At 49.1% G+C, this 24412-nt stretch overlaps 1 protein-coding gene across 3 annotated transcripts in view; it reads left to right on the top strand.

Annotated features, from left to right (window-relative positions):
• Camta1 (calmodulin binding transcription activator 1) overlaps positions 1 to 24412 on the top strand; it is a 774560-nt gene that overhangs the window by 373809 nt on the left and 376339 nt on the right. For all 3 annotated transcript variants that reach the window (XM_005404072.2, XM_005404071.2, XM_005404073.2), the window contains one exon: positions 5094 to 5229. In XM_005404072.2, the coding sequence (XP_005404129.1) occupies positions 5094 to 5229 (136 nt within the window). The remainder of the gene's footprint in view (positions 1 to 5093; positions 5230 to 24412) is intronic.

The following is a 24412-nucleotide window of genomic DNA, read 5'->3' as shown; positions in this document are numbered from 1 at the left end:
GCTTTTTAAAAAAAAAAGTCACAAGAAAAAGACTGGAAGAAAGTATTTGCCAATCATTTATCTAATAAATGTGTCGTATATGGATATTACATAAAGAACACTTACTATTCAAAAATAAGAAGGCAAGGCAATTCAATTAAAAATGGGCAATAGATTTCAATACACATTTCACCAAAGAAATGATATGAATCACTAATAAGGACATGAAAAGATGCTGAACATCATTAGTTATTAGAGAAATGCAAATTAAAACCACCAGACACCCACTAGGGTGGCTATAATCCAAATGACAGGCATTGCCAAATGTTGGGGAGGATGTGGAGAAATACATTTCTAGTGGGAATGTGAAATGGTGCTGCCACACTGAAGAAGAGCTTAGCAGTTTTATTTTTATGTAATCTGATGTACCTATCTTGCACATAATGTTGTGAATTTTGGATTGTGGTTAGGAAAGTTTTCTTCACCTCAGGTGGTTGAGGAACTCCCCTATATTTTCTCCTACAGTATGTGTGATTTTATTCATTACTTGGGAGTGGTTGGTCCATTTAGAATCAAAACTACTGTATTATGGGCAGAGTAGCTCCAATTTCACCTTTTTCCATATTCCTGCCCAGCGATCCCATGATCGCTTATTAAAACATCAATCCCCTCCACCACTGACTTGCGCTACCCTGCTTGTTGTGCATGCTACATTGTAAGTGGATGTATGTCTGGATTTTCTATCCCATTCCATGGGTCTATTTATTCATGTGTCAAGCTCACACAAGGTGTGATAAAATAAAGAATGTTTAAATTTAAAAACAGTACAGTAAAAGGTACATTGCCATTGATCCCACTCAGAATATTCCCCATCACTTCAAACACACGTATCCCATCACCCTTGCCACCTCTGAAGCAGTTCTGGACGTCCTCTTTCCTAAGGGTCTTTAGTTGGGTTATTGTGGCTGCCACAATATCCTGAATTGATTCCAAGTGTTTACCTTTCATGGTCATTTTGATTTTGGGGAAGAGCCAGAAGTAAAACAGTGCCACATCCAGTGAATGAAGGTGGGTGAGAACACACTAGAATGTTTTCTCAAGGCTGCCTCTCTGTTGGATGGCCCCCATCAGCTGCATTCATTGTATTTTTTTTTTATCATATCTCTCATAAGGATACTTGTGAGAGAGGATTTCCAGAGCTGCTTCAGAAAGTGGTAAGAATGGTGGGATAAGTGTGTTTGAAGTGATGTGATGTATTTTGAGGAGGATTAACGCAAATGTGTCTTTTACCATAATAAATTTAAAAATCTAAACATTCCCTGTATATTTTGGTCATACCTCCTACTTTTAAAAATATGGAAGTTTGGGCTGGGGATTTAGCTCCGCGGCACAGTGTCTGCCTGGCAAGTACAAGGTCGTGAGTTCGATTCCCAGTACCAGAAAAAAAACAAAACCCAAAATATGGAGGTTTTACAACATGTGTTAATAGCCAGTAGGGCTACCTCCATATCTTGGTCATCTTCATTGGGGGGTTTTCTGGCTATTCTTAATGTTTCTTCTTTCCAAATAAACTTTACAATAAAATTTTCTAGATTTAGAAAAGAATTTGTTTAATGATGTGTAGGTTTTAATTTTCTTTTTCCCTATAGTAAATGGGACTTCCATTATTCTCTCTGTCCATGCACCATCACTAGCTTATATCCGAATCTTGTACCCACTTCTTCACTGCTGTGATTTGTAGCAGGTTTCTGCTGACTCTGTGATCTTTGCGTCCCACTGCGCTGTTACTGAGTCTGCTCACTATTAACCTCTTAGACAAAAGGTTACGTGGCTCCAGCCTCCGGTTAGAATGACCTCCTGTTCATCACATTTTTCGTTGACACCCCTCTGTGCCATGCAGGGGGCATCAGGGGCTCCCTGAGCTCTCTTAGACTGGCATCCTGGCCTGGCTTCTCCCAGAAGCAGATCTGGAGGTGAGGGTTTGAGTGCAAGCAGTTTATCTGAGAGGCAACCCCAGGTATCAACAACATGAAGTGTGGAGGTAAGAGAAAGAGGGGGAGTGCAGATAAAGGAACTTTGCCCCCTGCAAGTCACCATGGTGGGCAGCTTACTGCCAGTGGGGAGCTGTGTAGAGCACCCAGAGTCATCCCCAGCCATGGGGCTGGGAAGACTGGGATCCCCCAGAGTCATTGCAGCCACAGGATGGGGAAATCCTGAAATCCACCCACCAGATCCCACAGTGACAGTGATTTCAAGACACTAAGGATGACCCAGCCGGGAGAAACGGGGTTCAGACCCAGACTGGCCCGAAGTCCATGCTCAACCCACCTAGAAGGGACAATTGTCTCCTCCTGGAAGCTTCCGGCTAGAAAGGCTGATTGTGCATAGATGGCAGATACAGACGTGGATATAGGTAGAGATACGCATGCAATGTGCCTGGCCGGCAGTGGCACGCAGCAAGGGCCCAGAACCAGAAGATGTCACAGTATTAGGCTGTAGGCTCCCTGGCCTCCTGCATGAGGTCTCTATTCTTCTCCCCACCTGCAACTCTTCCTGCTTCCCTGTGCTGCTCAGTGAGCCCTTCCTGAGGTTGGCTGGAAGTGTGTCAGTCTTGTGGCCCAGCCCACTGGCTTCTCCCAGAGGCACACGTCACTTCCCTCCATCCTTCGATCATCCCTTCCCAGGAGGTCCACTTTGCTGGGACTGCATCCTGGGATGGCGCCCAGCCTCAGGGACTGTGCCCTGCCTGGCAGGCGGGCCCCCTGCAGCCCGTCCGTCTCTCCGCGTGCTCCTCTTAGGACCTGGCGCAGGGGTGAGGACCTTCCCATCACGGAGAGTGGGAGCAAGTTTATTGGAGCCACATTGATGGAATATACACTCTTAGGTTGCCTCTTATTCAAGGTTAAGGTGGTGATTCTGTTTATTAAGCCCTGTAGTACCCTGTGGGATTGGGTCCCGTTGCCAGTGTCAGATGCCAAGGTCACTGTTGGATGCCAAAGAGTGGGTCACCTGGAGTGGGTGCAGCTGTGATTCTAACTGCACACATGGCAGTGTCTGGGGGAGTCCCCTCTCTCTGGGCCGTGCCACTCACAGTTTGGGGATAGTTGGCCTGACAGGGCCTGACAGTGCTGCTGCTGATCATGGACCGGGTTTGGACAGGTCAGGGATGGAGCCGCTCACGAGTCGCACCTTAGCCCCGGTGAGGCTGCGTTGGCGTGGGACTTCTCCAGCAGATGGAGTTTCCTTGACCAGGGCACCCCTGTGACACCCCATGGCTGTCATCATTCCTTCTTTGAGAGGACAAGCCACACACAGGGACCATCTGTTTGATCTGATGCATTCCTTTGCCGTAGTTGGACACGGGGGTACTTGCTGGGCCCAGGAGGCTCCTGGGGCTCTGAAGCTTCCCCGCAAGTACCTGGAGCGGCTGGCAGAGAGTCAGGGTGGCTGGCCCCCTCCCAGCCTGCCTGCCACTTGGAAATGGAGAGGAATTGTAAGGGTTTCAGTGCAGACTTGTAAGTGCAGACAGATACCATCAGGTGACGGCGTCGTGACAAGCACAGGGAGCTGTTTCCCGATTGTTTTAGTCAGTGCAGGCTTAGGGAGGAAACCAACACTGACACAAACCAATTGCACCCTGATCGGGAAACAATGAAGTGTAGGGAGTCGCTGCTGAAGGTCTATAATTTCCGATGGAATTGCTGTTCAGTCATCATATTGCTGCTGAATGACACAGTGGGCTGGGTGGGAACTGCAATTAGCGGCAGTCACCCCGCCGTGATTTTTTTTCCCTCCAGACAATGGAATATTAAGCCATCAATAGCCAACATTCAGTGCCCGATGGTGAAATGGCCCATTGTTCGAAGAAAAAAGGAAAGAAAGAGGCTGGAGGCTCTGGCCCCAGCTGGGGAAGGAGGGCTGATATAACTCTTCCCTTACCTCTGTGGCAGCAGAAAAACACGAGAGACCAAGGTGCAGGAGAAAAAAAGCACTTCGTTTGCCTGGTTTGTACAAAGAGCTCCCTCACCTTGGCTAAGAGTGAGAGGGAAAGCTGGCCTCGTGCACACGCATGGTGGTCACCGTGCCCGTGAGCCCACCGAGCTCAGGTGCAGGGCCGCACGGAGCTGGCTGCGGGCAGTGTGCCGGCTGGAAGGCTGGATCTTCCCGCACCTGCTGCAGCTCTGTTCTGGAAATGCCTCGCCAGTGTCTGCTGCAGCTGCCAGGGGCCTCAGCTCTTTCTGTCCTTGGCGTTTCCAACCCAAACACGTGACCACTGCCCTGTAGACATGACTACAGTGACCTTCTATTCTCTGTGGCGGATGCAGCTTTTCTTTCTAGAAAAATCCAGTGTTCTCTTTTGTTTGTTCTTTTAAAACATCCCGAGAATGGCCATCCTACTGTTAGCATTTAGCAAGCAGGGCAGTCATTTCCCTAAGATACTGTGGCTGTGGACCGAATAGATGAGTTCATCCGGCATGATCTGAGACCTCTGACAGCTGAGGCCCAAATGGGAACGAATCAGGTACTTAGCTTGCTCGAAAAGGCGGACTCTGATGCGCCTCTGTATCTGGCGGTAATCTAAATGCAGGCAATGAATCAGGAGCATTTGGCCTCGGTGACTAGCTCTTCCATTGGTCTGTTCTTAACATAGTCATCTAGCGTCTGCGTTAAACTTATTTATTTCCTAATGCCGGGTGATGGATTAAAAGATGTGCAGAAAATCCTTCTACAAGAGATAAGATATTGCAGCCTACCACGACACCCCTGGCTCTTTTTGCTTTCTCGCTCAGCTTGGGCTACTTTTCGGCGCAGAGCTCGGGCCCCCACGTCATATATCCTGATTAGTTGGTGGGTATTACTAAGGGGATGTTTTTTAAGCCTATTATTGACACATTTAATTCATTAGGTACCAAATCCACAAGCAAATTTTGGCTGGCCATGAAACATGGTTAATCCAGGGAGCTGCAATAAAAGGTGAAAAATTATGTCCCAGCAAATGTGGAATATTGCTTTTTTTTTTTTCTGCAGAGACTTTTACTGGTCTACAATATCTTTCTTCATAAATTTTTCTTCTGCTTGGTTCTCTTGGTAACTTAACCATTTGTTATTTCCAGACCACAGAATGGCTCAATGATACTCTACAACAGGAAGAAAGTGAAATACAGGAAAGATGGGTATTGCTGGAAAAAGAGGAAAGATGGGAAAACGACCAGAGAGGACCACATGAAACTCAAAGTCCAGGGAGTGGAGGTAAAGAGCAGAAAAGGTTCTCTTGTCCCCAAATGTCGCTTCCGGGCTACGATGGAGAATGGAATTGCATGGGAGTAATTTGGTGCCAGTCACCTCTGCTGAAGAATTTTTGCTTGCTAAGACCCTGCTGTTTGCTTTTGTTTTCCTTCCTCCTTACCCAGTAATGACAGCCATGAGAGTTCCCCGCGTCACTGGGCGTACCTGAAGCCCTGCCTTTCTTTGGGAGTGGGTCATTATGTGTGAACGGGGGTTTGCAAGGTGTCTATAGAATTGCTTATTGTATTTGTCATGGAAAATCCTCCAATGCCTTGAGAGTTTGCAGGTGTCAGGGCAGAGGGGAGGCAGCTTGTGGAGCTTCTCTCTCCAGGTGCCCCTGCCCCCCCCCCATTGAGCTGGTCCTGCCCCTCCCTGGCCCCAGCTAGGCTTCTCTCCCACTAGGGGACCGATCTTCCAGCTCCCTCTGGGTGTTTCAACTTCAGTCCAGGCTGAAGATAATTAGGCAGCATCACAGGGTGTGCAGGATCCTTGCAGGGCTGCGGTGGAGCTGGCATCTGCAGAACATCTTAGGACCTGGGCACATTTGGGTTTTGTCCCTGGAGGCAGCCTGATTTCCTTCCTGTCATTTTGACTTTCAGCCAGGGGCAACCCTGGAGAAACTCCCTCACTCCTGATGTCCAGCATTTGAGGGTCTGAGCCAGGTGTCACAGGGAAAGGGGCATGGACCTGCTGGTTACCCAGCACCCACTTCTCCACACGCCTTAGTGATCCTCCCCCAGGAGTGCGGCGCGGGCTGTCTTGGGCTGGGAGTGGGATCCTGCTTGTGGTACCTGGTGTCTCGAGACCCCGTCTGCCCTGCAGGTGTGCTGCGTCTCTGGCATTCTGCAGTGCCAGCGAGGGCCGTAGCCCACCTGAGTTCTATGGCTGCCCTTCCGCGCTGACAAGCGCTGCAACACACTTTGTCATTACGACTTTTTCTGTGTTAATCATATGCTTTTGTGCCTGTTAAAAATAGCATCACATGGCTTTTATTATATTACCCCACTGAGAGCGATAACTTTTGTTTTACGTGCATGAGTTTTTTCTATACCCAATAACAATGGTTTACGATGATGAACAAAGAAAAAGCCCCGATCCGAGGGATTCCAGTTCCCTGTGCTCTTCCTTGCCCAGGGTTTGCGCAGCGTGGTTTAATTGACTGCATGGAACATTAAAATGCAGATTACCTGAGCGTGCTGCTCGGACCCACCTCTAGGACTGTGACCACGCACAGTGCTAATGTATTAGCCGTCTTCACAGGGAGCCAAGGAGGACGGAGTTTGTCCTTTGGGGAGCACCCTTCTCTCCCCACAGGAGGCACAGGTAGAGGGTGACGGAGAGTGGGCGGGGCCGAGGAGGGAGAGGCGGCTCACAGCAGGATGTACACAGCCTGCAGGAATTCACACTAAAACCGGGCAAACAGCCCCAGTGCCCGTAGGCCTCTGGTATATTTCATCTTTAGTAATACGTAAATCAGGAACCTCTGGTTGTAAGTAACAGCAGGGCGGAATTCGTCCTCAGCAGCAGCTTGGAAGCCCAGGGAAAAAAAGCCACAGTGTTCATTTTCTTCCCTCGTGTTATAAATTAGAATTGTCACCGGATGGAGTCGGAGTGATGTATGGCTATTTTTAGGTCATATTTATGTTTGGAGTTATTTGCGGCTCTCACACTTGCAGATTGCAGCCTGGCCCCTCAGGAGGAGAGGGAGGAAACGCGCAGGATGGTGGGGGTGCGGGTTCCCAGGACTCGCGTGGCTGTGGACAGCCTCAGATGCCTTGGCCGATGACACTAGGCGCTTCACCTCCAGATGCCTATGAAGGGAGGCTGCAAGTTGTTCCAGAGCAGCCCGCAAGTCCTGATGGCATACCTACGTTAGCGAGGCTGTGTGACATCCACAGAGGAAACAGGAGCCGTGTCCCCCGCCCCACGGGCTGATGATGGGAGGAGGTGACAGCCACAGCTTAGGTGAAGCTCAGAAACAGTGCTAAGCGCTATAGAAGGCTGAGCCTTTATGAAAAGTGCCTGGGAGTCAACAGTATACTGCAGTAATCAGAGATGCTTCCTAGTTGATATTAGCTAAACTCGCCAAGTTGGGGAGGATCTCATGTGAATGTGTATTTGCATATGGGTAATTTACATACTGCTTCCTTTTCCCACCATGTTGATGTTTAGCTCTCTCACATCCTGTTTAACAGCTCTATAATATTCCACTGCCATAAACGCTTGGGCTGTTCCCCCTGCGTGGACTTCTACCCGGCTCCCAGATGTCCAGTGTTCTTATACTGTCTTCTTGTGCGTGCAAGCAGCATGGACCAGGAATTGCTGGGTTGTTTGGGACGACCAGTTTCAGTTGGGCTGGGTGCCGCCAAATCGCTCCTAAGAGGCTGTACTAATTACATGCCCACTGGCGCCGGAAATTCCCACTTCCCCCGCCCCCTCACCATTGACCGAGGGAAGATGGCGCCCCATCCAGTTTGGATTCAAGTTTTCCTAATTATTAGTGGGCATGGGCACCTCCTCTGGTTAACGTGAGTCTTCTGCAGTGAGTGCTTGTCTGTGGGTATGGATTTTTAAGCAGCCCCAAAGAAGGACTTTTCAGCCCCCAGATCTCAGGCGCATTGTTCCTGTATTAGCTCCTATCTGGCCCCGGGTGGGGAAGCCCAGGGAGCAGTGTTTTCCACCTGAGAAATTGCATCTCACAGGGAACGGGGCCCTCCAAGCTCTTACCCTGCTTCCTCCGTCAGGGCCCCAGTAATGCGACCTGCATCCCTCCGGGCTTAGTGCCCACTGGCCGCCCCCTGCAGGGGAGGGCAGCCGCTGTGGCGCAGGGGCTTGAGGCTGTGATGGTTCTACCTGCTGATCTGGCTTCCTCCATCCAAGGGTGTGATGAAGATATTTGGATGTACCGTTTAGTATATCACTTGCTCTAAGCCTCCCCTCAGGGCAGGAGCATTTGCAGCCTTGTGCGTGGAAGGAGGAACTGCTCAGCTGCCAGAGCAGCTTCTTTTGTTCTGAGGTTGGGGCTCCGGGTACACACTGATTTTCCCAGCCTGGCCCAGAGTGGGGCAGATGTTTCTGAAGCCCAGGAGCTGCTAGGCCCATGATTAGTCAGTTGTCTGCAGGGCGGGAGAAGCCAGCTCGATGAGGTTTCCAAGGATGACGAAGGTTGGCAGGGAGGGAAGGGAAGGTGGCTGTGATGCCAGTGTTTCCAGAGATGAAATCTGAGTCTGCAGTGAGTCTTGCTCCCAGGCAGATCCTGCCCGCCTGTCTGGGGCTGCGCAGGTGGGAGGCACTTTAGGGGTAGGGGTGGGAGGTGCCCTGGGAGCAGAGAGCCAGCTTGGAAGCACTGCTATGCCTCCAGAGCCACCAGAGCCCTGGGTCATATGCACTGGGTGACGTCAGCCGGGGTGAGGTGGACCTCTGGGCCACACTGGAAGACTTCTCTCAAGTTCACTTTCCCTCTGTCCCCAGCAGCTGGCAGGGCTGTCCTAGTTCTGGGGCTCACTCTTCTCCCGAGGCTGGCTCTCTGATCCCCACTAACCCTACACCTTTGCTGCTGGGTCCCCCAAACAGGTGGGAACTGCCCCTTAGTGCTGGGTCAGTCACAGGCGTGTGAATCTCCTGTGTGCCAGGTATAGGCTTCCTCTGGTCCTCGTAAAAACTTCCATGCAAAGTACACATAATTATACCCACTTCAGAGCTGGAGGGAGTGAGCCAAAGAGAGGGTTTCTCCGGCCCCACCTCACACCACAGGTCAGGGGCGTGCCTGGCTCCGAGTGAAGCTGGTGCTTTGCCCTAGCCCAGCTGGCCCAGCCCCTGGGTGGGGCCCGTGGACTTTCATATCACAGGCTGTGTTTGTTCACCGCACTCCCTTCATCCATCAGCCCGACACTGGATGTTTTCTACACACCAGCATCGTGGCAGGCCCTGAGGATGCAGGAATGCACAGAAGGATGGACTGGTCCCCAGTCTCATCGGAGGCAGAGAGCTTAGCATGCAGCTCTGATGAGGCTCTGCTGGAAGATTGGCAAGGTCCTGTGTGGAGCACATGGCAGTGGGTGAGGCCGACTTGGTCTTAGGAATGACATGGGTGAAAGGAAGCAGGGTACGGCAGGAGCCAGACGGGCAGCAGGGTAGGGATGGGAAGTGTAAGTGAGTGATGATCGAATCTGCTGAAAAGTAGCTCATGTGACCTCAACCAGCAGGTGGCCAGCTTGGTGACATGTCATTATTTCTTCCAGCCCTATCCACACCAGATACCTACTGGGGATGGGGCACTCTGACTGTGTGTGTGTGTGTGTGTGTGTGTGTGTGTGTGTGCACGCGCGCGCGCGCGCACGTGCACGCACGTGTGTGTTGCTGGGAATCAAAACCAGGGCTTCCCATGCATGAGCTAGGCAAGTGCTCTTCCACTGGGCTGCAGCCCAGCCCTGCCTGCTCTGATCTAAGCTCTCCCTGTGTGCATGGGCGCTTGGGGGCACTGGGAGGTCCTGGTGCTGAGGCTGTTGGTGCAGCTGTGGCAGCTGGAACGAAGACCTTCTGCTCACAAAGCCCGTCCTGGAGCGGACAGGACTCGCTGGTCTGGACCACCTTTGGGCGGAAGTACCAGCCCACCACCCCGACGGTACTTTTCAGACATGGAGAAAGAGTTTAGTTTTGCTGACCTGTTTGAGCTGCCTGCAAAGAGTGAGCGGTTCCTCTGCCTTCTCCATTAACTGCCCGAAGCTTGCAGCTCAGCAGTCGCGCAGCAGCAGCAGCAGTAACGAGGTTATGTTTTGGGACTCGGCCTCATTAGAATGATGTTCTTTATTTGGGCACTTAGGCCCCATATTTAAAAAAAAAAAAAAAAGCACCTCTTTTAAAAGTAGGAATGATATTGTAGTTACTGCATTAGGAATTAACAGGGCATGAAATAACTGTCTGCCTTGTGGCCATGCCAGATCATTTCAGCTCTGCTTGCAGCCATAAGATAAATAGGTGTCTTGCTTGCAGCTGATGGGAAATGTTTTAAATAGCCAGTCACAAACATGCACAGTGCCCAGATCGAGCTTGGAAAGCAGCAACGAGTAAATAAGGAGGAAGCAAGGTGGCTAATGAAAAGACAGCACGGCCCACTCCCACAGGGGCCGGAGGCCTGTGTGCTGCCACGCGCATTTTTCACTGAGACTTTTTTTTTTTTAACTTTTTAACTTTTAGTAAAATAACATATCTGGTTTCTGGGCATTTCTCTGTCCCTCACCCCCTTCAGACTCACTATGTACCCCCAGTGTTCCTTGTTCAGAAGCCATTTCTCCCCTGTTAGGTCCACACTGTTTTTGCTTTGTGACTTCTGACTCTCCCAGCGTCCTGCCCCGATGTGTTACAGCGGGAAATAGCTTTCTTCCATCGCTGTAGCATTGTTTCTGTACCTTCCTTACAAAGCATTCGCTTTGAATTTATATCCGTTTGTCCAGTGCAGTAAAGACATGTTATTTGGTACCTTCCATACTTGAAAGCCTGTAACTAGGTAACCTCTTAAACCTAGTAAATGAGAGTGTATCCTGCCAGCAAAACATACCTTGCTCCAGTGACCAGCTTATGAATGAAGGTTTTAGGGGCTTGGGTGACCTTGCTTTTCCCTTCCCAGGGTAGGCTCTGGATCAGTACCCAGGGCCTTGCCCTAAGCAATGAAATCTGCTGAATATCTGGAATGCATCCAACCCTGTGATACAGTTGTGACAGATACTTCATCACCAGTGGCTGCACATCTGGAACTGGAGTCCACGTCTTCGGTTCCAAATCCAGAGCTGCCTGTCCTGTCTGGCTAAAGGTGTCTCATGACTTCTCCAGTGGAGGGAGCTGGTTTGTGCCATGGCATCTATGTGTCTCCCATAGTGCTCTGCAGACTTGCAATCTCTGAGGTTTTGTACAGCATTCTGCTGGTATATCAAGTCATGACTCAGTTTCCTGTTACCTGGACATATTTTGGTAGAACCATTCAGGAGCTCGCATCCATAGTCTCTCCTTAATCTCTAATTACCAAGCATCCCTGGTGATGTGTTCCTACCCAATTCATATAATTAAAATGTTAGGTAGTAAATAATATTAAACCAGCCACATTTTGAAGCAGTAGAAGCAGCCCTTTCTAGTCCATTCTGCTGAGTTCACGATGCCCAGCAGGGAGATGGGCTTGCCTCTATTCTGTCCTAGTCCACTCGGGCTGCTGTAACAAAATGCCAGAGGCTAGGTGGCTTACACACAGACATTTGTCTCTCCTAGCTTTGGAGCCTGGGTGTCCAAGGTCAAGGGACAGGTAGGGTTCACTTGCTGGTTCTCAAGTGACACCTTCTCACTACGTCCTCACATGGTAGAAAGAGGAGGGGACTCTGGGGTCTTGTTGTTTAGGGCAGTGATCTGTGCATAAACCCCCACACTCAGAGTCTCCAACATATGCATTTGAGGAACCACAGATACTTAGCCTGCAGCACCTTCTTAAGGCCTGTTCCTTCCTCACTATAGCCAAAAACACAATAGCAGTGCAGGCAGAACTTACTGAACTTGTAGTGAATGTCCGTGTGGTGCATGGTGTCATTCATTCCCATGGCAATATCCCTGTTAAGTAGGTACTATTACTATCCTCATTTTTTAAAACTGTGTGTTTTCAAAGTACTTGGGAATATTTTAATTATAAAAACAAGTGCAATGAGATTCTAATAAGCTTCTAACAATACCATGAATTAAAATACATCTTCCACTTCAAAAACAAAACAAAATCTCAGATCACATTGCTATTTAGCTTTCCTTCCATAAGGAATAAGTCAATCTATTCTGGAGTACAAAACCCTGGAATTCTGAGCATGAGAATAATTGATTAATTAGATTTCTAATCTGTTCAAACTCCTGTCCTCATTCTACATGGGGAATGTGGGAAGACAACACGCATGCCCTGAGCTGTCCACTCCCTCGGTTGGGAGCTGGTCCCCAAGCCCTCCGAACACCTCGCATACCCCACCATCCTCTCCAGGTGTGATCTGACTTGAGTCTCTGTGAGTCCTTTTGTATTCCCCTGTGAGCCTTTGCTTGGGAAAGAACGAGAGAACAGGGAGTTTTCTTAGGATAAGGATGTCCCATGCGTATCTGCATAGCCCCCGGAGGGGCTCCTTTATTTCCTCTGACAATCCCTGACCACATCAGGAGTCTCCCTTGAGTCTTTGCAGCCAGAGGTTTGTCTGATTGGGGTGCTGATCGATTGCCAGGAAGACACCAGGGGGTGCATAGTTTTATCTCCTACATGTTCTCAATGCGGGAACCGTAACAAGCAGGAGGAACTACGGTCAACGGTAGGGGAGAAGCTACTCCTGGAAGTCTGCCAGTGACCCCGTGCACCACCCAGGCCGAGAGTTCTCTGCTCCTCTGAAGCGCGACTCCCAGGTGCCGAGGCGCTGGGCTTCAGGAGCCTGGGGTACGGTAGCATTTGCAGCTGCTGCCCTGACGAACCAGGTCTTCTGCCAGGTAGTGCTGGGAGAGAAGCTTGTCAGCAAAAGACATGCCAGGAAGACCTTGAAGGGGAACTCTAGTTTCTTCTAGATGACAGTATGTCCAGTAAAAGATTTTGTAATGTCCTTTATTAAACTTGACCGGAGTCTTAGTAAGCCAGAAATTCCCTGATGAAAGCACGGGGATGGAATAGCAGCTTGATGCGCCGAGCTTGTGTTTATTATCCCAACAGTCCCCCCGCATCACCGCTGATTTGCTCACAGGACACAAGTGGAAATTCTAGCATATTCAGTGAGATGTCAAGCCTCCAAAACGCCATGGAACTCACCGGGCAAGGTCTGTTCTCTGCCCAAGACACCGCCTTTCACCAGGCTTTGCCAAGTCTCCCCTGGGTGCTCAGCACCCTTCACAGCCTCACCTTAAGACTGCCTTGTCCATTTTCCCCTCCCTAAAGGACCAGACATGGTTGTTGTGTTGGGGAAAGAACACCCGCGGCCTTCCCTTGACTGAATCGTGAAGTATTGATTTTCTCTGCATCTGCCGGCAAGAGGACTCCCCCATCACGGCCGGGACTTGGGTCCCTGAGGGGCACCCACGCTCATCAGCATGGATCTCCAGCCTTGTCCTAGGGGAGGTCCAGTGGACCTCAGCTGCCCCCTGTGTCACCGCAGAGGAAGGTGCACGGTCCACGCGCTCCTCAGGCCACGACTCTCCCTGGGTGCTTCCACCCCAGAGCCGAAACCATGGGGACAGCGAGTGTAAATGAAGGGCTGCGTTGCTGTCACAAGTGAGAGTGGGGCAGAAAATTCACTGAACAAATAAAAGAGGGGACGCTGTCCACGCGCGGCTCTGGTTGAGGTGGCTCTGATGGCGGCTGGCTGGGTCTGTTTTCTCCCATGCAACGTTTTAGGATTCGGGCAGCTGCATATCTCACATTCGCCCTCCCCTGACACAAAGCCAGAACCACAGGCAGAAAGCGATGTGTTCATGACAGTGCCGCTCAGCTCCTTGCGTTTCTCTCCTTTGCTTTCCTCTTTGCACTTTTAATTCCAGCACTGGAAAGGCTGAGTGCCCACAGGGCCTGGCTCAGACTTCTCCCCTCCGAAAGAACTCAAGGCCAACACAGAGACTGCAGAGCTCGCAGGGTGGGCAGAGACCAGCAAGTCTGGCACCCCCTGGGATCCCGTTAGGAGTGTGGGACGTCCGGTCCCGCCCCAGGGACTGATCCCCCATCTTGCACGTTAGCGGGACGCCCACTGGATTCACATGCACCTAGGTTTAGACGGGTAGGGTCCTGCCTGGGGGCCTCACCCTGCGGCATGTAGTTTCAAATTTTAATCTCATTTTAAACAAAAAAATTGAACAGGAAATTTCACAGGTTGGTCTGACAATTCATTATTTGACTCCCAGCACTTTTTAAACTTAACTGAAATCCCTGATTATATGGCTGGAGCCTGTCGTTTCTCATTCTGCCCTTGGCAGTGAAGCCAGAGAACAGGTTTCTGAACGCAGAGTGCTCCAGCTGACGATGACCAAACAGACCCCGCAGACCTCTGTCCCGGGGAAGACCCCTGTCCTCACACGCTGAGCCGGTTCCTCTGGACGGGCACCCTGCCGGCCCCTTTACTGTGGCAGCCCAGGGCTTGGCATGGGACTTGGAGTCTGTTAAACAGTTTTTGAATGATTAAATGAATGGATGAATGAATGAGTGAGCGGACCAGACTATAAATATTTTCAGTGTTGTGACCGTGCAGTCCGTCCCAGTTATTAAACTCTGCTTCTGTGGTATGAAAGCAACCATGGATGATAGTCAAGGTGAAGGCCTGACTGTGTTCCAATAAAGCTTTATTTACAAAGACAAGCTGTACTGAGGTTTGGGACATAGTGATAGTTTTCCTGTTCGTGTTAGGTTATTCAGCAGCTTCCAGAAGAAGCAAGTGCCATGGGAACCCATGAGAGTTGGTAGGGATGACCAAGGACTTGCCACCAGCCCCTGAAGGCTTTCGGTCTGAGCCCCAGGATGCCCTCGTGGTCCTGTTTGTCACATGACACTGATACGCTGTTCGTACTCAGCTCATATTTCTGCAAGGAGCTAATATTTTATGCACCACATCCCTGGGGAAGGTTAGGCTTTCTTCTTTTTCTTCTCCATTTTCGGTGACAATGTGTCCACGTAGCATAGGCCTATTTGTCTCATCCTACCTTGTCCTCAACCTGAAAAGTTAGTCGGCATCTCTTGCGAAGGGCAGTTGGAAAGCGGGAGTTGGGAAATGTTCTGTTTCTCCTGCCCTGCCACATGGCATTACAGGAGCGCCAGGCACATCTTGGGGACATGCTCAGTGTGGGACAGCTGAGCCAACACTGTATGGCCCTGCTGAGACCTGGTGCGCAAGGACTGGGATGTCACAGAAGAGGGGGAGGACCCTGCTTGTAGCTTCAGGCTGGACATGACGTGCACGGAAGGAAGCTGGCTGGGCAGGAGGGAGCAGCATCCCCTCTACGGTGACCGTGGGAGGGTATGCGCGTTACTCGTTCCTGCTCAAGAACTTAAGGGGCTCCCTTTCCTCTTCGCTGCCACAGTCTATGTAGAGCTTTGTGATGGATGCGCGAGGCAGACATTTATTACGAGAGTGTAGGAAATGTCAACTCTTTGTGAATTGATTATTTAGAATTTATTTTATTAAATATTGTAGGTGGCATGTGATAAACCGAAACTCTGCTGGCTCGCAGCTTAATGATTCATGTATCTGAGGTGGTGATAAGGGAATCAAAGATTGGGTCTGCCATTTCAGAGGAAGAATATGGATTATTATTAGATCTGAAATGGGCCTCTCGAGAAACTTCCTTAAGGGAACACATGTATCAATAATTTCTCCTGTATGCGAGAATCCTAATGTTTCACTTACAGAAACATAAATTCCACAGCAAGTGGCTGTGAGCCTCCCCTCCCTTTGGTTCCTCACATCCTTCACTCCTGGATGGTGGTTTTTAGCCCGTACTTGGGGTTGCGTGTTTGTGGTTCTTCTATCTGCACACTTTGGCATCCTTGTTTTAATGTTCAATGCTGCAAAGCTCTGCTTAGGTCTGTGTCCTTCAGCACCCAAGAGGGCCTTGGAGCCCCGGATAATGTATTTGTCTGTGGTCCTGTTTGTTCGAAGTGTCTTAAAGCATCACGTTAACTTTTCAGAGAGCTCTGTGAGTGACAGGCCTCAGCACTCTGATGGGAGTGAGGTAGCTCGCATAGGACGCATGGGACGTAGGGTGTTGTCCTGGAAACCTGTGATGCGGCAGAGCCCGCCCAGGGAGTCTGGGCTTCCCCTGGCTCTGGGACGTCTCCTTCAGGTCGAGTGAAGCCAGGCAGGAGTGTGCAGCTGGCTCCAGAAGACCGCATCGCATGGCCACCTAGCTACCAGCTCAGGGCAGATGGCATTCCCAGGTGATAACAGATAGTTGTCAGGACCTACGCCTTACTACGGTGCATCTCCGAAATATCTGCCCTATTTGAGTTTCAAAATATTCCATGGCTTCCTTTTTTTTTTTTTTTTTCCCCAAATAGCAGCATATGTTACATGCTACAATCTTTTCCATAGGGACCAAGGGAAACTAAATTGGGAGACCCCAAGACTCCTTATACCCCAAGACTCTTTATGCCCACTGAGATTCCTTATTGTCCACGTGCCTACCACTGAAATGGAAGCCCAATCTTTTTCCCGGTGTGATGCCCCAGTGCTGGTTTTTTGCTTAAATCCCCATTTTCTTGTGTGCTTTTATACCTGGAATTAGGCCTAATTGTCAGTATAACACTGTATTAAGAGTAGTTTCCCAAAAGAGCTTGCCCTGGACCACTCAGCAGTTATTTCTTACAAACAGAATCTGTTTGACTTTCCACACGACTGATCAGTCCACGAGGAAGTGAGTTTTGCTGCTGACCTTTAATTCTTTAATTGCTGTGAAATAGTTGAAAGAGTCTTAAATTATAGTCTCCACCTGAAGGTAGGCATAATGAGGCTCCCTCGGTCTCTTTATAGCCGGTGCCTTGCTTTCTGGGTGTTCTGATCTCATCAAAGTCACGCATTTCTCTTTCCCTTCACGGGGAGGTCAGCGTGGATGACAGTCCCAGGTCTTCAGTGTTTGTGACCTTGCCTTCCGACTCACGACACCCAGGACAGCTGGGGCTTGGTGGATAGTTTCCGAAAGGCTGAACCCCATGAGCTTCTGGCGCCCGAAGGAGGGTGGGGGGTGCCAGCCGTGACTCGGAGCAGACTTGCTGGGGGCGCCCCTGACGTTGGTAGTAGCGCTCGGGAGCCAGCAGCTAAATTCTTGCTGTGGAACCCTCAGCATTTGCCTCTTCCTGGAAGGCAGTGGAGTAACCTTACTGCGGCAGCTTCCTTCCCCAATTAATGAGTGCTTTCAGACACGATACGAAATGTTTGGAAACTGGATGCAACACAGTATTTTGGCCGTCATTTTTTTCTACTTTCACAACACCTGGCAATAAAATTCTCAGGCTAAATACCAGATGAGTGTGCGCTTCATTATGGATAGCAACTTCGTCTCTAACTTTTTTAAGCCCTCCAGATGGAAGCACGGCATAAATGTGGAGAGGCTGGGAAGGGGAAATGAAAATAAATGCACTAAGAAATAAAGAATCTGTTTTTTATACTTTCTTTTGCAAATAGCGTTTGCAATGACATATTGTGAATGGACTGAATTATAACAAAAACAGAAATGAAACCGAGCTCGGGGGTAAGAAGAGCAATTGTTACACTTACTTTAACTGATATAATGCAGCGCCACGATTTTTACACTCAATTAGTTTGCACATTGTGTTGGACACAAACCAGAATGTAGAACATTTTTGGGTTTTGTTTTTACATGATTAAGGAAGATGAGATGAAATAAATTCCGGAAATTACCCTCGGTTCCATTTTGGTCTGAGATATTTGTGTTTCTGCCCCCATCACCCCTGGTGTTGAGGAAGAAGCCTTTTCCTCGGGTGGAAGGGCTGGGGCCGGCAGAGCCCCCATCAGACCTCTGTTCGCAAACAACATCCGTCTCCCCGGCATCCATAGGTTTTCAGAGCAGCGGCATTCCTTCCCCTGGGTGAGGGCCATCTTTTGTGGCATAAAAAAGGTTATGAATCAGAGCGGTTTGCATTCAGTGTTCTGCCCGGTTTTGTGCTTTGACTATCAGAAAGAGGGGCGGGCAGGATGGAGGCCCCCAGGTATCAGTGAGCATTTTGGCAGCAGAAGTATCGCCGAGGCTGCGGATTTCAAGGTCCTCCGTTAATTTATTTTGCTTAATTATCCTTCCTTGCATTTTTAATGCTCCTAATATGGTAATATTAAGAATTGCGGTGTGTGATTATGCACTACTCGTTTCAGTGTGTGTTGGACGTGCGGGGAGGTATAGGCTGATGCCAAGAGCCATGCGCTGACCGACTGAGGCACCTAGCCCAGTGCCTTGGTGAGGGGAGCTCGAGCTGTCTCCTCAGGGCCTTCGCCTCAGGGGACAGGGACCAGTGTCTCCAACTTCCCTATGCAGGCATGTCCTTGGGCCCCTGGGCGTTCTAATTTGGTTGGTCTGTGGAGGAAGGAACGCAGGATGTGCTTTTATAGCAAGTCACTGGCAAAGACAGTGCTGCTGGGGCTGCAGATTCTACTTGAGTCGTGAGGACAGGAAGCCATCAGGGAGTTCAAATGACGTCAGCGCTCTCTCCCGGCTGCTGATCAACTCGTACCAGGTACCAGGACTCGCTGGAAATAACAACACCTGCAGTGCGGCCGGGTTCTCAGGGCCTGCACAGCAGCCCCCTCCTGGCACAGGAGATGTGGCTGGCCCTGTACCTCTCCTGCTTTTTAAAAAGATCACCTTCATTGCATTCCTGCAGGGGACACTCACCCCAGGGCAGTGTACTCAGCAATTGTGTGTTTGATATTCCACACCACAAACACTAATAAGAAAACAATAGGAGAAACCTGTTAGGTATAATATCCAATTACAATTATTTTTTACTCCAAAAAGCACATCAAATAAATAATGCAGTTTATGTTACTTCTAGAAAATGCAGCAGCATTAGTTAATTTGCATAAATTATACAACTCATTATCTTTGTTTATGAAAAGCCTTAGCAATATTTTGGCTTATGGATTGAAAAGCAGGGAAAATATCCCAGATTTCAGCTCAGTCTGCTTTTTATTTCCTGCCGTCACCTTTTTATTTACTTACAGAAAGAGCGTCTGTCTGACGGGTCCCCTTAGGAGGACTGCCCTTTCCTTGTGATGAATGGGTTGCCTCACATTTTTTTGTTTATAAAAAGCCAAATAAATACAAGTGAATTAATCCAAGTGGCGAGAGGAGGCTCGGAGTGAGGAGCTTGCCTCCCTCTGCTGACTGCATGGGGACTGGGGAAGGGGCGTTGGGGACGGGGCAGACCTCCTAGGAAGTTTCCAGGCTGGCTGGGGCTGGGTGCTCTGGTCTCTCCTCCCAACTTGTCACCTGCAAGCAGCTGGACTCTGCACCCTCCGATCCACGTCACCAGCCACATGCAGCTGTAGAGCACCTGAGATGTGACTTATTTTCACTGGGGCAAGTTGTCAGGGCCAAACCCACACTTGGTTCCTGAGACTTAGTGTGAAAAAGCCATGTTAGTAACCCATGAGTGTTTTTATTGATTCTATGTTGAAATAATACTTTAAACCTATTGACACAAACAAATTATGCCATTAAGATCCATTTAGCCCATTTCTCCTTTCACGTTATTATTACCACTGTCAACACGGCTGGTATCACCTACTGGGTCTAAGACAGAGGCTGGAGGCCCGGATGGTGCTTAACCGTGGCTGGGATTTAGGCGAATTCTGATCCCTTTCCCAGCCCTGCATCAGGCTCTGACTCATAATCAGGAACTTAGGACTCGGTGCAGTGGAAAGGGAGGGTCTTGTTTGATGGTTTGGTTGGAGATTTGAAGGGCACGCGGGAGAACAACATGATATAAGAAAATTGAGCTCTTTTCCCTCGACAGTGCTTGGCTGTTGCTCCAGCTTAAATATTAAAGCTTCGCCTGTGGATGGAGGAACCCAGCCTCCAGCTTGTTTCCGAGGGGAAACCGGTGAATGCTAAATTCTCCTCCCTCGCTTCTGCAGGGCTGGGTGTGCTGACAGGAGGGAGGCTTTGTGCATTTTCGGTGGTGGGCAGACCTGGCCGTGCCAAGCCCGGGAGTCTGAACTTCGGGTTTGTGTCCTGGGTGTGTGAGGGACCTCGGGGCTTCTGCATGGCAGTGCTGCTGTGGCATAGCCTGGGACCCCGAAGCTTTCCTTCCTAACACTTGGGAGGCTAGAGACTCAGATTTCTGCCACTGCACAGGTGATGATCAATTATTTAATCTCTCCACCCGTCCATTCACTGGAGAAACATGAGCACAGGCGCGCTGTGTGCCGGTGCTTTGCTAGGTGAGGTAGTACAGGGATGCACAGAACCGATGTACTCTCCGTTCTCCTGAAGATCCAACTTAGTGACTGCGTGGTGGGGTGGGGACATGGGACGGGGTAAGCAGTGGTCCCTCAGGACCCCTGGGAGGAGGTAGAGGGAGGGGCAGAAGACTGGCACCCAGATGTCAGCTCTGGCTTTGGTGGCTCCGGAAGGCCTGGGATGGGACATTTGACCTGTTCCTTGGAGCAGGAAGAGCCCTTGCTGGGGAGAGCTGGTGTTCTTAGGGGACAGGACAGCATGTCGCCCAGAAGCCAGGAGCTCCTGGGCTGTTCTGCTGACAGAAAGGGACCCAGGCCAGCAGAGCAGTGGACAGGGAGAGAATGGCATGAGGTGCAGCTGAAGGGACCCATGTTGGTGGTGCAGGCTCAGCTGTGGGATGGGTTTCAGGTTCTCGTCCAAGGGTCATAGGAAGCCATGGACAGGGTGGTAGCGGGGGCCTGGGAAGCAGCGGGAAAGCTGTAGATGGCAAACTGCATTCTGGGCCAGGTGTCATTGGACATGCCTGTCGATTAGGCCTCTGGGTGTTGGTTTCCTCATCTCTAGAGTGGGAAGGCTGGCGGGGGGGAGGTTGAGCAGAATGTTCTCTAAGGTTCCTGAGTATTTAAAGTGCCATGGTTGACAGAGAAAGACAGAGAGAGAGACAGACAGACAAAAAGAGACAGAGATCAGTGTCTCAGTGTTTTCTGTTCTTGGAGGTGAGTCACCCCCATGTCCCCAGGATAGACTTGGATGGTATAGGAAGCACTGGCACTTCTGTGCAGACTTCAGCTTTCACATCTGTGATTCTGTGGTACAGGAGGCACAGTGCTCCTTGTCTGTGCCCGGGAATCACAGCTGAGAGCCAAGGTGTCCCCTCGCAGGTCTCGGGTGAGAGTCTGGGCGCCTGTACTTTCTCAGGAGCTGCCTGGGTGATTGATTCTGCATACCGGCCAGATTGGAGACTCTGCAGCTTGTGTCTCTGTATGGGAACAGAGAGCATCTTTAGCCAGAGGCTGTGTGACAGCGTTCCAAGTGCCTGAGACACATGCAGCTTCCTGGGACCACCTCAAGTTCAGATATCCAGATATTTCATTGAAGCAATGTCTTAGTCCAGAAATTATGATCCATCACTTTGCATGTGGGAGATCTACTGCAACCTACAGATTACACAGACCCCTGGCAGACTGAGGGCCTTGCTGGCAGATTCTTGTCCCACACTGACATGTTGTTTGCTGAGAAGGCAAAGGACTAGTTGTCTTAGGTGCTATGATGAAGATTTGGGACATTTCTAATGCACATTCCCTGTCCCCTCTTCCTCCACCGAGTGTCCGGTAGAGTTTAAGAGCCCCTGGGCTGGACCTAAGTGTGAATCCCATCGCTCCTGCACAGCTCTGAGAATGGCCCAGGACCTGTAATGACTGGCAGTGGGACAGGCAGGGAACTGAGCATCCTAACCAGATCAGCTGAAACGTGGACAAAATCTGCAACCCCAGCATCGAGGGCTGGGCAGCGGGCAGCACAGGGCTGTGAGATCTGCAAGGAAGATCTCCGGCTTTCTGGGTGGAGGGATTTCCAGACAGCATGAGGGTGCTTCTGAGCAAGCAGAGCACAGGGGCCCAACCCCGTGGAGGAGATGGAGACTGGAATCTAAGATAATGGGTGTTTGCAGGGCAGAGCGCTGGTGACCACCGAGCAGGGAACTCGGCAGAGACTAGGTTCCCTGGCATCTGTGGCTAAATACTCAGCTCTGCACGGTGTTGGTCAGAAATAACCAGTGGGGGCTGAAAGCTAAAATCAGAGCTCACTAGAACAGGGAGAAGTTCAAGTTCAGATCAGACCCTGTGAAGAGATGCTAATGAATACCTGGGGGTGGAGAGACCCCGGAAGGTTCACACCATAATGATACGGATAAAGCCCCCTGCAGTGAAGACCACCCTGGATGGTCCTGACACGGCAGCCCCGAAGAGGTCCTGGGGGCTGACTTGTGTGGGCTGCAGGAGGCTGGCACAATAGAATTCAGCACTCTTTAAAGTCAGGTAACAAAACCCACACTTAATATATTATTTGCTGTGCCTCAAACTGAATAAAAAGTGTTTTCCGTTCTTGGAGTTGAGTCACCCCATGTCCCCTGGGACAGACTTGGATGGTGTAGGAAGCACTGACATTTCTGTGCAGCAGAAAATATTCACTACGTACAGGAGAAAAATCAGTCAGTGGAAATGGAGCCCAAATGACACAGATGTGGAATTCAAAGACAAGGACTTTAAAACAGCCAACGTAAATACCTTCAGTACAAGAGTACATACATACCCTCACTTATTTAAAGGAAAAAGACAGAGTAAGGGAAGAATCAGCTGGAACTTTTAGAGTTGGGAAATATAATATGCAAAGTGGAATTTTCACCCATAAGTTACCTAGTGATGTATAACAAATTACCACATATGTAGAATCCCGAAACAGCATGCATCGATCATGCATGATTTCTGAGGGTCAGACCCCAGCAGGGCTCAGTGGTATTGTCTGCATCTGCACCTCACACAAGGCTGAAGTCTAAGTGCTGGCCAGGGCTGAGGTCTCATCCGAAGGCTCTGTGGAGGAAGATCTGCTTCTAGGTTCTCTTGGTTGTAAGAATTCAACTCCTTGCCTGGTGCTGGGTCAAGGACTTCAGTTCTTAGCTGGCCCTTATCACAGGCCACCCTCATTACCTGGGCCTGTCCAACATGGGGGCCTGATTCATCAAAGTGTGCAAGTCACGCAAGCCACAGAGGGAGTTTGCGAGCAAGACTGCAGCCACTGTTTCTTACACTCTAGTAACAGAAAGGACACCCCATTATCTTTGATGTATCCTATTGGTTAGAAGCAAGTCACCAATATGCCCACAATCAACAAACTGCAGTTACACAAGGGTACAAATACCAGGTGTTAGATTTCATTTGGAGCATCACAGATGCTCACAATGGTGTAATAGCCGATTAGATGGAGTATTAAAGAAAGGCTCCATGAACTTGAACATAAAACCATAGGAACCACTCAAATTGAAAGACCAAGGGAAGAAATCATAGCAGAGTCTTACTGAACTGTCGACCAGTATCCAACTGAACAGTATCTGAACAGTATCAGTATCAGATCTAGTATTCATATAATTGGAGGACCAGACATGGTGAAGGGGCAAAAGGATTTGGAAGAAATAATAAAGAATTTTTCAAATTTGATGAAAACTATGGAGTCACAGATCCTAGATGCTCAATGAATCTAAACAGAAAGCAGGAAAAATACAAAGAAAGTAATACTAAGTAATATAACCAAAGTGCTAAAAATCAGCAACCAAGAGGAAATCTTTTAATTAGATAAAAAAAGACATTATAAAAATAAGAATTACCACAGATTTCCCATCTTAAACATTGAAACTAGAAGACAATACAACATTGAAATTGCTAAAAGGAAAAAACTCAACCTAGAATTTTCTTTCAATGAATATATTCTTCAAGAATAAAGGAAAGATGTTTTAGACAAAAGCTGAGGTATTTATTGCTAACAGACTGAAACTACAAGATATATTAAAGGCAACTCCTCAAGGTTAAAGAACATGTTACTAGATGAAAATTCATATTTATACAAAGAAACAAGAAGTACCCAAAACTGTAACTACATGGGTAAATTGAAAGTATCTTCTTTCTTGACTTTAAAATTTTTCCTCTGGAATATAATTGCCAAAAAATCATATGAAAGTTATCATTCTAAAGGCCTATGTAAAAAATAAAAATGATCTCAAATAATAACCCAACCATTCATTGCAAGAAATTAGAAAAAGAAAAGCAAACTAAACCCAAAATGAGCCAAAGGAAGTCATTATGGCTCAGTTGACTCTTATTGAAGTCCTAACCTCCAGTGCAGCTGTATTTGGAGATGGGCCTCTAAGGAAATAACTACAGTTAAACAAAGTTATATGAGTGGGGCCCTGGTCCCACAGGATTAGCACCCTTTAGGGAAGAGACAAGGGAGGGCTTCTTCTCTCTTTCTAGTGCCAAGGAAAGAACATAACAAGAAGGTAGTCACATGCAAGCTAGAAAGAGAACTCTCTGCAGAAGTCACACTTGCTGACATCTTAATCATGGACTTCTAGCCTTCAGGACTGTGAACAAATAAATATCCCTCGTGTAAACCTCTCAATCTGTGGCATAACATTATAGTAGCCTGAGCA

This window comes from Chinchilla lanigera, unplaced genomic scaffold (genome assembly GCF_000276665.1).
Source record: "Chinchilla lanigera isolate Chin_1 unplaced genomic scaffold, ChiLan1.0 scaffold00085, whole genome shotgun sequence".
Classification (NCBI taxonomy): Eukaryota; Metazoa; Chordata; class Mammalia; order Rodentia; family Chinchillidae; genus Chinchilla; species Chinchilla lanigera.
Note: the sequence above shows the minus strand (reverse complement) of the source record. Positions and strands in the feature narration are given on the sequence as shown.